General features: G+C 40.5%; 1 protein-coding gene across 4 annotated transcripts in view; it reads right to left on the bottom strand.

Annotated features, from left to right (window-relative positions):
• The window catches only part of LOC145988419 (DNA topoisomerase 2-alpha-like), a 39,666-nt gene that overhangs the window by 5,227 nt on the left and 19,550 nt on the right, over window positions 1-14,889 (bottom strand). For 2 of the 4 annotated variants that reach the window (XM_083123307.1, XM_083123308.1), the window contains exons 1-3: window positions 12,638-12,723; window positions 11,001-11,227; window positions 10,320-10,575 (exon numbers count right to left, since the gene is read on the bottom strand). In XM_083123307.1, coding sequence (XP_082979433.1) covers window positions 10,356-10,575; window positions 11,001-11,218 — 438 coding nt within the window. In that variant the 5' untranslated portion in view covers window positions 11,219-11,227; window positions 12,638-12,723 and the 3' untranslated portion in view covers window positions 10,320-10,355. Of the gene's footprint in view, window positions 1-10,319; window positions 10,576-11,000; window positions 11,228-12,637; window positions 12,816-14,889 lie in introns of those variants that run through there. The other 2 variants (XM_083123306.1, XM_083123309.1) reach the window with 2 other exon arrangements.

A 14,889-nucleotide genomic window follows, 5' to 3' on the forward strand; every position in this document is an offset into this window, starting at 1 on the left:
AACTCAGTGCCAGAAGGGCCAGATTTAGAGTGAAAAGATACATAGGGTAACTTAAGGTGAATCGGATTACAGGGTGAATAGGGACACTTTTGAAACTGCCGGCCCCTGTGGGGGCATCCCCATATTCGCAAATTAGCCAAAAGTGGCACAAAAAATGAAGTAAAAAAAACCAAATCAAATCAAATAAAAAATCAAATCTTTTCAAATTCTCTCACCCTACATAAAACGAAACAAAGTCAAGGATATGTATCGATGTCGAAGTGAAGTTTGGAACTTCTAGCATCTAGTGAACGTAAAAACTACCAGCGAATAGTGTATTTGAAACTGCTAAGAAGTACAAGTACAGAAAATACTCATGTTAAAGGAAAGTGAAGAAGTAAAACTATGTTTCAAAAATACCTATGTGTATGTATTAGTGTTATACTGTATAATAGCCGGTAATTTAAAGACCATTTTTGAGTAAGATGCTATTTAGTTGTCGTAGAAGAAGTCATGATATTTCCCTTAATTCTTGTCAACGTTACATCCAACTGATGAACAGAAAATTCTTGTGATTTGGGGCATTAGGCTCAACAGTATACATATGTTGCTGTATTCCACCAATAGTAATGTTCAAAGTAAAGAAAACCACGCATTATTTTCTGTATCTCCAATGCTTCGTTGACAACTTTCGGACCCACCACGTTTCCCGAATTCCGTTTGATTCTTTTGAATGGACATCTGACACACAAGAACTTAATACATAGAAGTTTTATGAGAAGAACGACATACACGTGATATGTCTACCAAACCATATGACACATCGACTACAGCCTTCGGACTTTCCTTCTCCGAGTGCAATAACTTCATACTCAATACAAGAGGGTGAGATAAACAAAAACATTAACTTTAAAAGCATTTCGAAGGCAGCATGGCTAATGGTAGCGACTCCAGCGATCGCAGAAAATGGTTTAAGTCCCATATGTGTTTATCCTCTGATTCAACAGTCTGCTGAAGAACTAAGAGTGTTCAAATGTGTGCGTGATCAAGGAAGGAAAAAGTTTATTTGTAGAAGATGTGCGAACAAAAAAAAGGTCCTGCAATCTGAATCTAAGATTTGTATTTGAAATTAAATACTAATATTGCCTATTTCAATGTTAGGTAATTGACCCGTGTATCCCTCACGTGGGACCCAACTCACACAATACTCTTAAGGGTGAATAGGGTCATGCAGGGTTGTAATCTAAATGCTATGAGCAAAAAATAAGTTAATTTTAAAAAAATATTAGTTGCTGGCAGTTATTTATTTAAGATCTATTTATAACTATATAGGTATAGAAGTGCGAGGTATCTAAGGAAAAATATCGTCTAAATCTAAAGTTGATTTAGAGGGGATCAACGCTCAGGCTACGTGAGAGCCTGGTGTTAGAAATAATGACTGCGAGAGGTACTTGTACGATATCTAAGACATAAGTTGAAAACACTGACAGTAAACTTGATCCTTAGTCTTTCCGGAAACGTTAATCAGACAGTGCTGCGCTGAGTCTTCTAAGAGTCACGTGTGCAGGAAATGGCTGCGGCGATAAAGAATCCAGCCAAATGCGTGGTGCGGGTTGTGATGTTGTTTCTGCAGCAAGCGTGACTCACAAGACTAGTGTTTACACTTTACATACGTTAAAATAAGAAAAATAGAAGATCGTAGTTAATAATATGGAATATTGTTGTACTGGTGCCTGATGTTTGCTCTCTCTTCCACTGCATCAGTATGTGTATGATGAAAGTTGCTGGAGTCGTATTTCTTATTCTGAACCTATCCCTTCAAGCACTGAGTTTCATGTTGTTTAACTTTTATGGTATTAACAGATAACTTTACCGTAGTAAATGTACAAGGGTCGTTCAAGGTTGACCGGGATTTTCGTACGTAAAAAATCGATGAATAGCCGGACCATGATGAAACGTGCGGGTGACGTAATGTATTCCTTCGCGAGTAACTAGCGCCCGGCATGACATATTTCGCGCATGCGCAGCAGTTGCAGCGAACATGGCGGCAAGCAGTGTGTCTGTGGCTGTGGAGCAGCGGTATGTAATCAAATTTCTCGTGAAGGAGAAAGTGAAACCAGCTGAGATTTTCAGACGATTGCAAGCACTGTATGGTGAAGAAACGATGTCGCGGACAAGAGTGTACGAATAGTGTGAGCAGTTTCGCAAAGGACGGGAGCTGGTGACAAATGAAGCGCATGGACACATTCGCCCGACTGCAGTCACACCAGTGAATATCGCACGTGTTGATCAAATGATTCTTGAGAACCGGCGAGTAACAGTGCGGGATATTGCTGCCGAGGTGAATATCAGTGTCGGGAGTGTTGAGACAATCATTCACGACCACTTACGCTTCCGCAAAATCTGTGCAAGGTGGGTTCCCCGCCAGCTGACATTCGATCAGAAGTGGACACGCAGGACGGTCTGTGAACAGCTTCTGAATCGGTTTCGAGCAGAAGGTGATGAATTGTTGCAATCCTGTGATGAAACATGGTTGCACAATTCAACCCCAGAGACCAAAAGACGCAGCATGGAGTGGCAGCATAAAGGTTCCCCGCCCCCCAAGAAAAGCAAAACGCAGCCGTCCGCTGGAAAGATCATAGCAAGTGCCTTCTGGGACATGAAGGGCGTTATCCATGTGGATTTTCTGGACAAAGGGAGCACGATTAATGCCCAGTATTACTCCACATTGTTGAGTGGTGCTGTACGAAAGTCCATTCGCAAGAAAAGACCTGGGATGTTGTCTGGAAATGTCATTCTTCTCCATGACAATGCCCGCCCTCACACGGCCAATGTGACAACAACAACTCTGGCCGACATGCGCTGGGAAGTTCTGTCCCATCCCCGGTACAGTCCGGATTTAGCCCCCAGTGATTGTCATTTGTTTGCACCCCTTAAAGACCATCTGGGAGGGAAGAAATTCACGACAGACGAAGCACTGCGGAGCGATGTCCTCCAGTGGCTACGACAACAACCAAGTTCTTTCTACGCTAAAGGAATTCGGGAGCTGCCAGAACGATGGCAACGGTGCCTCGGTGCGCACGGATAATACTTTGAAAACTGACATAGTTTGGTGTTTCTTCTGCTACCTATTTCCTCTGCAGAAATAAAAGTCCCGGTCAACCTTGAACGACACTTGTACATTATGGTATTTGTCTCTAAACCTCTTAAATTATCAATTAAAGAACATGCGCATATGGAGTGCTTATCTATAACGTATAAGCGTCAGTTATTAAAAAACCCTGCATAACTATGAAACTAATGGCTCACCTTAAAAGTAATCTCTGTAGAAGTTGCCACTGACCTACTGCCAGGACGTTGGGACAAATGCCTCAACGTCTACGGGGATTACTTTCAAGGTGAGCACATAGTGTCATAGTTATACAGTGTTTTCCATTGACTGACGCTTATACATTATAAATATACACTTCATACGCACATGTTCCTTAATGGAGAATTTGAGAGGCTTAAACATCAATCATGATGTACATTTACTACGGTAAAGTTATCTGCCAATCACTAATCTGGGGTTCATCGGGGTCCTTTCGGACAATGCTGCATGTGCACAGAAAATAAGTTGGAGGACAGAATTATGGAAGCTACGATAAGAAAGATTTGGAGAATGTCACAAGAGATGTGAAGGCTGGAAAATCAATACACAACAGAGTAAGTAGACAGCAGTGACGAATCAGAAATGCAAGAGATCAACAAGAGAGAGACAGATAGAGAGAGAGAGAGAGAGAGAGATATCATGTCATAAACCTGTAATCGTGTTCTAGAAGAGGATATGATGTGCTTGTAACATGCATAATACATACACAGATAACAAAAAAGAGCAAACACGAAATTATGTTGAGGTTGTAACTGGTGGAGCAGCAAGAAATGTTCATGTGAAATTTCTGTCCTTATAATAACAGTAGAAGAGTCTTTATGTTTCCTATCGTAGATGATGAGGATTCCATTGGAAAAGATCAAATCATGCAGATTCTTTCAAAGCCGAAAGAGAAGAGAGGTAAATTCACAATAGGATATATGTGACTTTATACTGTAAGCATGCTTTAAGAAAGAACAATTAAGCAGAAAATGATGTGATTGGGATTGTCTTGCTTAATATGCAGATTATGTAATGGATATTTGTATCTATGCATGTATTTTGTCTCTATCTAGCCCTTTCTGACTTTAAAAACGCATTTTTGTGTCAGAAATCTCCCGTAGAATGGTAAAAATTCAGACAAACTGTTTGTACAATTGTTTGTCCGAAATCATCCCAAAACGTGGGGTGACTTTGGACATCAAATATCTTTTAATAAAATTTGAAGTATGTTCATTCATAGAATTTTTATAATACTGTAGTTGTGTTCCCCAGAAATATACCCCACAATGCAATAGCGTAAGAATTGTCCGTGCTCAAAAGCTTGTATGATATACTTATTAAAAAGTCACCAAAACGTCTGAATTTACTCTAGATTACAGTACTTTAAAAGTTAAACAACATGAAACTCATTGCTAGAAAGACCAGATTTAGAATGAGAAGATACATAGGGTAACTTAGGGTGAATCGGCTTACAGGGTGAATAAGGTCACTTTTGATATTCTTGATATTCTCTCTCCTAACACAAAACCACACGATCTGATGCAAATGTTTCGATCTGGCAATGAAGTTTGGAGCTTCTAGCATCTAGTGAATGTAGAAACACCAGGGAGTAGTGTATTTGAAACTGTCAAGAAGTACAGAAAATACTTGTGTTGAAGGAAAGTAGAGAAGAAAAGCTGTGTTTTAAAAATGCCTATGTGTATTTATTAGTGTTGTGCTGTACTATATGCGATATCTTAAAATTATTTCTGCGTAAGATGGTCTTAGAAGAACACATGATATTCCCCTTAATATTTGTCGCTATTACAGTGATTCCAACTGATGAACAGATAATTTTTCCGGGGATTAAGCTCAACACCATACGTGGCTGTATTCCACAAATAGTAATGGTTAAAGGAAACGATGGCGCAGTGGTAGTGTAATTAAGGGTACCCAGGTTCGATACCCGGTGGAGGCACATAGTGGTTCGGATCCACCTTTAAACTGTAGGTCTAATCCCGATTAGCCTTAGTGTGCATAAAGTGGACTTAAAATACCAACTCAATCATTCAATCAATGGTTAAAGGAAAGAACACCATTCATAATTTTCTGACTGTTTCCCCAATGGTTCCTTGACAACTTTCTGACCCAACACGTTTCCTGAATCCTGTGTGATTCTTTTGGATGGACATGCGCTACACAAGAAATTAAATACATTGAAGTTGTACGAGAAGAAAGACATACACATGACGAGTCTACCAAGCCAGTTGACACATCGACAACAGGCTTTGTATTTTTCGTTTTTCAAACCTCCAAATCACATATTTCTCAGAGTGCAATAACTGTAAGCTACATGAGGGTGTGAGAAAAAGAAATACATTAACTTTGGAAGTATTTTGAAGGCACCATGGTTTATGGTAGCAACTCCAGCAATCGCAGAAAATGGTTTGCGTCCCATATGTGTTTATGCTTTGATGGAACAAAGTCTGTCTGAAAAACTGCAGGTGTGCTCAAGGAAGAAGAAAGTTTATTTGTGGAAGATGTGCGAACAAAGAAAAGGTCCTACACTCTTAACATAAGGCTTGAATTGGAAATTAGATTATATAAATACGTAATATTATGCTAATATTGCCTATTTCAATGTTACATATCTGACCCGTGTAACCCTCATATGTGACCCGATTCACAAAAAACTCTTAAGGGTGAATATGGTCATGCAGAGTTGTAATCTAACTGCTGTGGGCAATAGATAAGTGAACTTAAAAAATATTAGTTGCTGGCAGTTATAGTTCAAGGATCTATTTATAACTATATAGGTATAGAAGTACGAGGCGTGTTTGGAAAGTAAAGACAAAAGAGATATGAATCTGAGAGAAAATATGTAAGACATAAGTTGACAACATTGACAGCAAACTTGATCCTTAGTCTTTCCATAAATGTACATTAGACAGTGCTGAGCTGAGTCTTGTAGGAGTCACGCGTGCAGGAAATGGGTGAGGTGATAAAGAATCCCGCCAAATGTGTTGTGCGGGTTGTGATGTGGTTTCTTCAGAACGCGCGACACACAAGACTAGTCTTTATAGGTTACATACGTTCAAAAAAGAAAAAAAGGTGGTAGTTAATAATATGGACTGGTGACTAATGTTGTTTGTTTTCTCTTACAGTGCATCAGCATGTGTACGATGAAAGTTGCTGGAGTCGCATCTTTTCACTCTAAATCTGGCCATTCAAGCACCCAGTTTTATGTTTTTTTAACTTTTGTAGCATTAACACATAACTTTACCGTAGTAAATGTTCATTATGATAATTGATCTCTATGCCTCATAAATTCTCAATTTAAGGAACATGTGCATTTAAGTGTTTATTTATAATGCATAAGGGTTATTCAGTGGAAAAAAAACACTCTGTACAACTATGAAACTATGTGCTCACCTTAAGAGCAATTTCTGTAGACGCTCAAGCATTTGTCCTACCGTCCTGGCAGTAGGTCAGTGGAAGCCCTGTAGAAGGAGGGCGGTTGCTACAACAAACAGTCACTCACTTCCTGCATCCTTCACCTCAATTTCCAAGTTGAACCGGCAATCATGCAGTGCCGATTAAGAGCACCAAAGATGGCATGATCGCACGGGGACATGTCTGGGTTATAATGTAGGTGCTGGAATGCTTCCCACCGAAATCTGAGCTTCAGGTAACAGACAACATTGGCCTTATGTCCAGGCAGTGGATCGTACTGCAGTGATGCTCTTCCTTCACGAGGGAACGTCCGACTACACTCCTTCACCCACAACCTAGATAAACAATGCTCCCCATACACCGCCGTCATCGACGGTGAATATCTCTCGTACTAGCGCCTTCCACCACCAGAAAACGCACGACTGCTCGATGCTCTTCCTTACTGGCGTCCACGATATGCTGGACGGAAAGTCTCTGCACATCTGCACTTCACACGGCTCACACTCGCACTGCTTCACACAAGCGTACGAGTCGACTGCCATCTACCGAGCGACAACGGATTCCCCTCCCAGTGGCAGCAAGAGTTTCGTGGTGCCGTGGCATCTACATGTCGAAATACGAGGTGGCCTGTTTTCCAACGACAGGCCCTTATAATTCGAACCACCAACCGCCGCCACCTCCCCGCCCCACGCGGCACTAACTGCGACGAGCACTCCCCCGAGCGACACCACCGCTACACCGCCCAACACGGTGCCCAGTTACCCAAGGGAACCACCCCCCGTGGCACATGAGAGTGGAAGTGTGGAGTTTTCGCCAACGAGTGCTTTTCAGCAGACGCTGGTGCCTACTTCCCCACCGACTTGGGTTACGTCGCCCACCGGCCATTCACCCCTTCGCAGTGCTGGTTCTCACCCCGTGTAGGCCTGGATTGCATGAAGCCCGTTTTGACCTGTGGCCCGTGTCCGAATCCGCAGGTGCAGCCCTCGCTCGAAGTGGGAATTACTATGCTCTGTCCCGGGAACCTCTGGACCAAGCGAACAACAACAAGTCTCTTCGCAAGTAGTGACTTGCTCTCTCCCATTCTCTAACGTTATGGGAGGCCTTGGTCAAAAGACAAAAGTAGTTAGTGTACCGCGTTGAAGTCGATAAATCAATTGATTGGAAAAGATCGATCAAAGATCAATTGATGATGTAGTTGTGTGGGCAAGCAAGGGTTATTGTTGTTCGCGATGACGTCATAAAATGGGCGTGGCTTAATTGTGAGGCTGATTCTGATTGGTGGGCTGTTTTAAAATGGGCGTGGCTTAATTTTGTGAGGAGCGTTTTGATTGGTTGTTGGGGAGGAGGAAAAGTATTCGGTTTTTCCCGCGGCGTCTGAAAACAGATGGCGTTGATGATTCTGAAATTCTGGGAATGTGGGTTGGGGAGGAGGAAAAGTATCAACGAGTATCCGGTGACGGTTGGTTTTCTCGGAATTTCCTGCGTCTGAAAACAGATGGCGTTGATGAGGCTTTTAAGGCGTGCGGTGAAGGTTAAGTGTCTGTTCTTGGAAAATGTGGTTTGTTGAGTGTTGGTTCGAGGAAATGTTGTGAGAATTAATGGATGTGGTTTGTGTAATGGGTCGGGAATGGTAATTGCTTTTGCAGTTTTGAGTCAAGTGTTTCAAGGTCTGTTTTTCAAGGAATTTTGTCGGGAGATTATTTCAGGGTCTGGTGAATGTTCGAGCAGATGGCGTTGAAGTGTTGAGTGTTCGAGTTCTAGGAATTGTGTGGGATGAGAGTAGGGTTTCGGGGGAATGAGTAATGTTTGATGTCTGGTGTTAATTGGTTTGGTGTTGCGAGAAAGATTATCGTTAAGTGGTTCCAGGAATTGGTGAGCGATATGTGTGTGTGTGGACGGTTGAGGGTGATATGCATGGACAGGATGAATGATGTGCGGAATGGTTGAATGCTGTGCTGGAAGGAGGATTCTCTGCAAAGCATGTGGGATAGCACGTGATGGAGAAAGAGCATAAGGAGAAAAAAGTGCCGGAGAAGACGGATGTATATAAATTATACAGAATAAAAAAAGTACGATTCTCGGAAGAGTTGAGTGTGTACAGTGTACCAGGACAGGAAGAAGATAGGAGAGGCACGTGGGCGTTGGATGCTCTGCGCGAGAGATTACGTATCGAATATGACTGTGTTGATCGTCGGGAGGAAGGTATATAAAATGGAACGAGCCAGATATGCATCATAAGAGGTACAACTGTCCGCCAGATAACTGTCCACAGCTCAGCCAGCACAATCGGCTGTCAGGTTGCAGATACAGTAGTCAGAAAAGTGATCAGTTTCAACGGATCAATCCTACCTGGTATATATATATATATATAGGGGGTTATCTTGAGGTGAGTAGAAGTGTAAAATGGGTATAGGGGGCTGGATATTGCAATTTGTCGGCAGTGTAATGGGGATGAAACCTGCTGCTCCAGATTTGTCGCCAGTGACGACGACATCACGAAGTAGCCGTCTACTGCCGTCTCCTCCACGGACACCACGGTCGTCGGTACAGCCTGAAATGTTTAAGGATGACAGCCCGTAGGTGAGCGTTCCTAAGTATTTTACGGAACAGCAATTTCGTAGATCGTGGGAAGCAAAGAATGCTGCACAACACAAATATGAGAAGTTGAGACGCTGTGGAAAGAAAAGTAGTGGTGGTAGAGGTGAAACGTTGAGGAAAAGAAAACATGATGCTGATAAAAATATGCAGTATAATCCTTTGTACGGTTACATAGAGCGTTCTCCGAGGAAGGCGATGTGTTTTGCATACCCTGTAACAGTCTCCGATTCGAAAAGATTGCATGGTGTTAAATCGAAAATATTTGAGAGTAATAGTCCCAAAGTGTTGGTTTTTGATAGTCCGGTAAGGTACAGGGAATCTCTTTTAATAACATTTTACAATAGAGATCTAGTGAATGAGAATTTTATGGAACTTGAAAGTAATGGTTTTCCGATCAGCATGCAGTACATCAAGAGTCGTAGAACAGGATTATGCGAGACACATTACCTTTTCGAGAGAGCACCTGTATACGGTCATTTGCCGTACCATGTGTGGAGCAATCGTGTAGCCGGTGAGATAGCATCTCACGGATATAATGCAGGACCTTTTACTGTAGTATCGGGAATTTCCTCAAAAGATTGCATCTGTATGGAGACAGAATCTGAACTAAATTCGGAACATGTAGATATATCCGATCTGCATGTTCCTCCACGTTGTCTGGTTACAAAATATATCATGATGACGGATGAGAGTTTAAATTGTGGGCGTGCCGCTGTCGAATTGACACGGTACGAAAATTTGGAACATTTACTGAATGAGGAGATTCCCCTGCTGTACCGAGTGGGGTGTCACAAAAAATACATGATAGTGGATTATAGTGATGTTGCAACCCTGATGCAGATATTTAGAAAACAATATCGGGAGTCTATGTTATCACTGGGTGAAATATTTCAGTGGTTTAACAGTAGTGTACCCCTACAGGAGTCGGTAAGCGATACATTAGGAGTAAAAGGTACTGCATTAGATTTAGAAGAGTTAGCCGACTATTGTTACAACCCGTTACGGCGTAACGATCTAAGATCAAAATATGCTTTTATTTCCAGTGTCCATAAAGTTGAAGAGCAGTTTTCGAGAGGTACAGGCCCACATCGTGAGTTCCCCGAAATAATAGAGGAGACTGACACATCGGAAGCAGAAAACGATACAGCTTGAAAGGTGAGAAAATAAAAATCATTACCTGTGGCAGCAGAGGTTTATTTTGAAGATGTACAGCCTATGGTGGGGGGGTTGGCTGTTCCCGGTCCTCTGGTGGAGGTAATGGAGGCGTACGATGTCCGTCCTCCTCCTCTTCCTCCCGCTGCACCAAATTAATGAGGGGTATATGTTCCTCCTCTTCCGGAGCAGGAGAAGGAGGACGAACATAGCCTCTGAGGACCGCAGGAGGTATCAGTTGAAGCAGGTTGTCGGCTCTACGAGCATTGCGTCGACCCATTCTGAAAAACAATATATAATAATTAAAAAATATATTCGGTTCCATGTAGATATTGGCTATAAAAGAAAAAGTGGTATGTGACATATATAATCGGAAAATGGTGAACATGCATGTGAAACCAGGCCGCAACTGAGGGCATTTTGAAACGTGAGGTCTGGGAGAAACAGGACCGTGACTGAGGGTCTTTTATTTCAATTTTGTTCAAAAACGTTTTAAACTTGTTTAAAACATTTTAAACTTGTTTAAAACATTTTAAACTTGTTTAAAACATTTTAAACTTTTTCGATTTTTTCGATTTTAATTTTTCGATTTTATTTTTCAGATTTAAATTTCCGTCTGTCCATAATTGAGCTACAAGGATAGTCGATAGGTTGTTGGACCATGTCAAAATATACAATGTTATAAGAAATAAATTAAAATAATTACCTTTGACGATAATAACGGAAAGTGTCGGCCATTCTTTCCCGATTGAGTCGACGCCGAAGTGCGGTTACGGCCAACGTCTGCTCGTATACCCGTTCGATGTCAGCCTGCTCCTCCAGGCACCTCCTAACATCCCTGGTGAGCTCTGCGAAGTGCTCTTGTTCTTCTACTCCTATTTGATATTGATCAAAAGCATTCCGCAGAGCCTCCCCCTGCTGCATGTTACGTTCCTGAAAATATGTGTGAATTAATATATAACAGTGATTACAGTTTGTGTAAAAAATATATATATTGATTGATTGATTCACAGCAAAGTCACTGATTGAACACTAAAACCAAACTTGAATAAAATCTATAAATTTGTCCAAATATTCAATTTACTCCAAGTTTCACAAAGCTCTAAAAAGTTTATGACATAAGTGAGAAACTACATCTGATGGTCACATACAGCTACTCATGTTTTCCGTGCAGCTGTTTTAAGTAAAAGTTTCTATTAATTTCGGTAGCCACTGCCACCATCATCATTGGAATTCATTGTATCGTTGCTTGGCGTGTTTCTGCTGCACGGAAAACGTGAGTACCTGTATTACCTATTATAGATCAACCGCAAGGAAAAAAACCTTGGGACGAAAAATCCCTGTGCATCTTTCCCTTCTTCACTCCACCTCGGGCCATAAGAAAGCATGCTCCACTCTCCCCCTCCTCTACTTGCGGGGGTACGGTGCACAGGAGTCGCGAGCCTGCGCAGGTTGTTTTGCTCGTGGTTCCACTATACTGCATCTCCCATCATGTTAAATGGAATATTTCACTAAAATAATGCTTAATAAGCACACATCGTATGCTTGTCTCCTTGCACACTCTGAGGCCTCATTGTTTAAAACTGAACACTGCCGCCGAGCATGTAACATACTGTACAGTACAATAGTCCTTTTTAATAAAAGCAACAGTAATGTCTAGCGAGGTGAACCTTTTAATTCTGTTATTTGTTACTAAGTAGGACTATTGCACCTAACAAGTGAAAAGCATGTGATGTGTACAATCAAGCCAACGGCAGATGATAAATAACCATTCATTTGAAATTATTTCGGAAACCCCATGTTTACTTAGACTTTCTTTCCCTTCTACTATAATACTTTTCACAGTTTCAATTTGCACTATCACTTCTGGTACACCCTGTATGTAAAAAAATTGTGGAAGATGTAACATGGAAGAAAAGTGGCGTATTTGGCAAGACTGACACAAACTGGTCAAATAACTTCTAGGGGTCCTTCCTTACGACATACATGTTCCCCTATTTATGCTTGTTTTGAAATTATTACCTGGAACTCTGCACACCAGTTTCTATGAAACATACATCATAACACACATGACAGAAGTTGTTGTAGAAACATACATCTTTGATTAGAAAAAGCTACAGCAGCTTAGTACTGAGTTATAGATACCAGTTTCTGTACTTGTTGTATACAGAGGATACAGAGAATCTGCAAATACACTGTCTCACAAGGAAATGGACCTCAAAACTGTTCATTTCACACAAAAGAAGCAAATGAGTGCAGGGACAGATTTTCCGTACCATATTTTCAACACCGAAACTAAACTTCTTACTCTGCCAAGTAAGTCTCAACATGTAATAAACTTACGGGTCAATATCTATCTTGATGCAATCCATCTTTGGATCCCTCTGCTTGTTGTCGGCAGCATTGACAAGGATTTCATCAAATATCTTATACAGACCAGGAACATACGTTATTTCCCTTTGTACTATGCCATCTTCCTCATCGTATACCCACATCTGTTCGGTAACAGGCTCAACGGAACCTACAAGAAATCAGACAAAACTTATAAATATCAAGGGTCAACCTATAATTTCGACTCTTGGCTAAATATATTACTGCAAAAAAAAAAAAAAAAAAAAAAAAAAAAAAAAAAAAAAAAAAAAAAAAACGAGATTTCAATTTTAAGTTTCAAAGAAACTATGCAGATTGTGAAACATTTTCCTTTCTTTGAATATTGTCTATTTCACATCACTTTTCTAACTTTTGGACTAAACATAATGATTGGCTTGAATCTGGTACCACCATTGAATCAGCCATAAGAAATAGTTGGATATGTTCCTTAACTTCAAATTCATGTTTACCAAAAGATGAGGATGAGGCTCAACCTGTGGCTAACTCCATTGAATATATACATGCATACAGGAGAAAAACACACAAAAATAACAAAATTATGGAAACAAAGAACTGCACAAAAGGATATAAATGTGAAAATGCAGGATTATGCATAGTTTCATTTAGATAAAGTACAACAAATTTTAAAATAATATACACAAATAAATGAATAATACGATGTAGTCAACTACAGACCATATTTAACTTAAGCAGACTCTATCTTTCAACAAACTGTCAGTACAACTATATACATGAAAAAATTCAAGCAAACTAGATTTGAACAATTAAAAACAAATTTTTGAGCTTCCATTGCTTACAGGATTTCCTTTTCAGATTCTGATAGATCTGTAATTTCTAATCCACTGTAACACTGTTTAATTTACATACTGTTCATGTCAAAGACAAGTAAAAAGAGAGAGAGAGAGAGAGAGAGAGAGAGAGTGAGAGAGTGAGAGTGTGTGTGTGTCAAAACACTAAACAGATAACAAAACAATTGCGTTAACCCACACATAAAAATAAGTAGCAGTCTCCCCAAAAGCCTGAAAACAGGCCATGAGTTTTGTCTTTAGAAATAGTACAATTAAGGTCTCACAAGATCCTCAATTAATAACTTGGGACTTATTCCCCATTCCACTGTTAATGCTAGACCCCAGCAATGCTTATTCCTTGTAATAAATGGATAAAACGTTGTTATATTTGTATAGAATTTATGTATTTATGCGATTTACACCTCGCACCTTCCATATACACACCCATACATTTTAAAACTGTGTCCCTAGATTCAACAAACATATAGTATCTGAAGTTCTGTGGAAATATAGCAGTAACTATTGACAATAGAAAGGTATTTCTTCAAACCATCATAATGTCCATTTCCCTTTTTATATATTGAGGTTTATTTGTTACAAATTATTTACATAAGAAGTCAAAACATGCCCATTATTCTGAAAATTCCCCTAATTGTGTAGCCTGTCCCTCCGACCCGAAGAGAGAGTGTAGATTCATGTAGCCACTGGCTTCACGAGTAAAAATATTACCACCACCCTTCAGTACCAAAAAAAGGTGGCCGAAGGTATGTGTACCTGGTTTCCCACATGAAATAAACTATTGAAATAGTCACATTGTATCTAAAGATATCTGTTTGGTAGTTACGCGGAGATAGGTAATTAACTCCAATAAACTTACTTTTCATTTTTCCGCGTAAATTTCTTTCACGATCAATTTCGCCACCCATCAGGAGCACATCAAGTATCTGAGTGCTCAGTGAGCAACGTGATCGCTCAGCTACTTGATGGCCAAATAGGTGTTGCTCCACGAGCGGTGCTCACTTGAGAGCTGAGCACTTGAACCTTGCTCGCCACAGAATATAGCATTTTTTGTCTTTCGATCTCGTGAGGCAAGGGGAAGAAGAGGAACACTGTAAGAGGATGGCAGGGTGGCACGGCGCGAGTGGCGTGGCAACCAATGAGGAAATATTTATGATAAACTGAATGGCTTGTAATTTAGCATAATTACAGAGGAAGTTCAAGTAACAGAAGGTGATTCCAGTTTTTGTAATTGTATTAAAATGAAAGTGTTGTTTATTCCAAAAATATTAAATATACACCGTAGTTTTGGAAAGTTGTTCACATCAACTATTCTATTTCCATAATTAACAGCTTTTGAAACACCGAAATCTTGTCCACTCTACGCAGTCACATTCATCACAGATTATTCAAAGGCAC

Source organism: Lepisma saccharinum, chromosome 5 (assembly GCF_977018435.1).
Source record: "Lepisma saccharinum chromosome 5, izLepSacc3.1, whole genome shotgun sequence".
NCBI lineage: Eukaryota > Metazoa > Arthropoda > Insecta > Zygentoma > Lepismatidae > Lepisma > Lepisma saccharinum.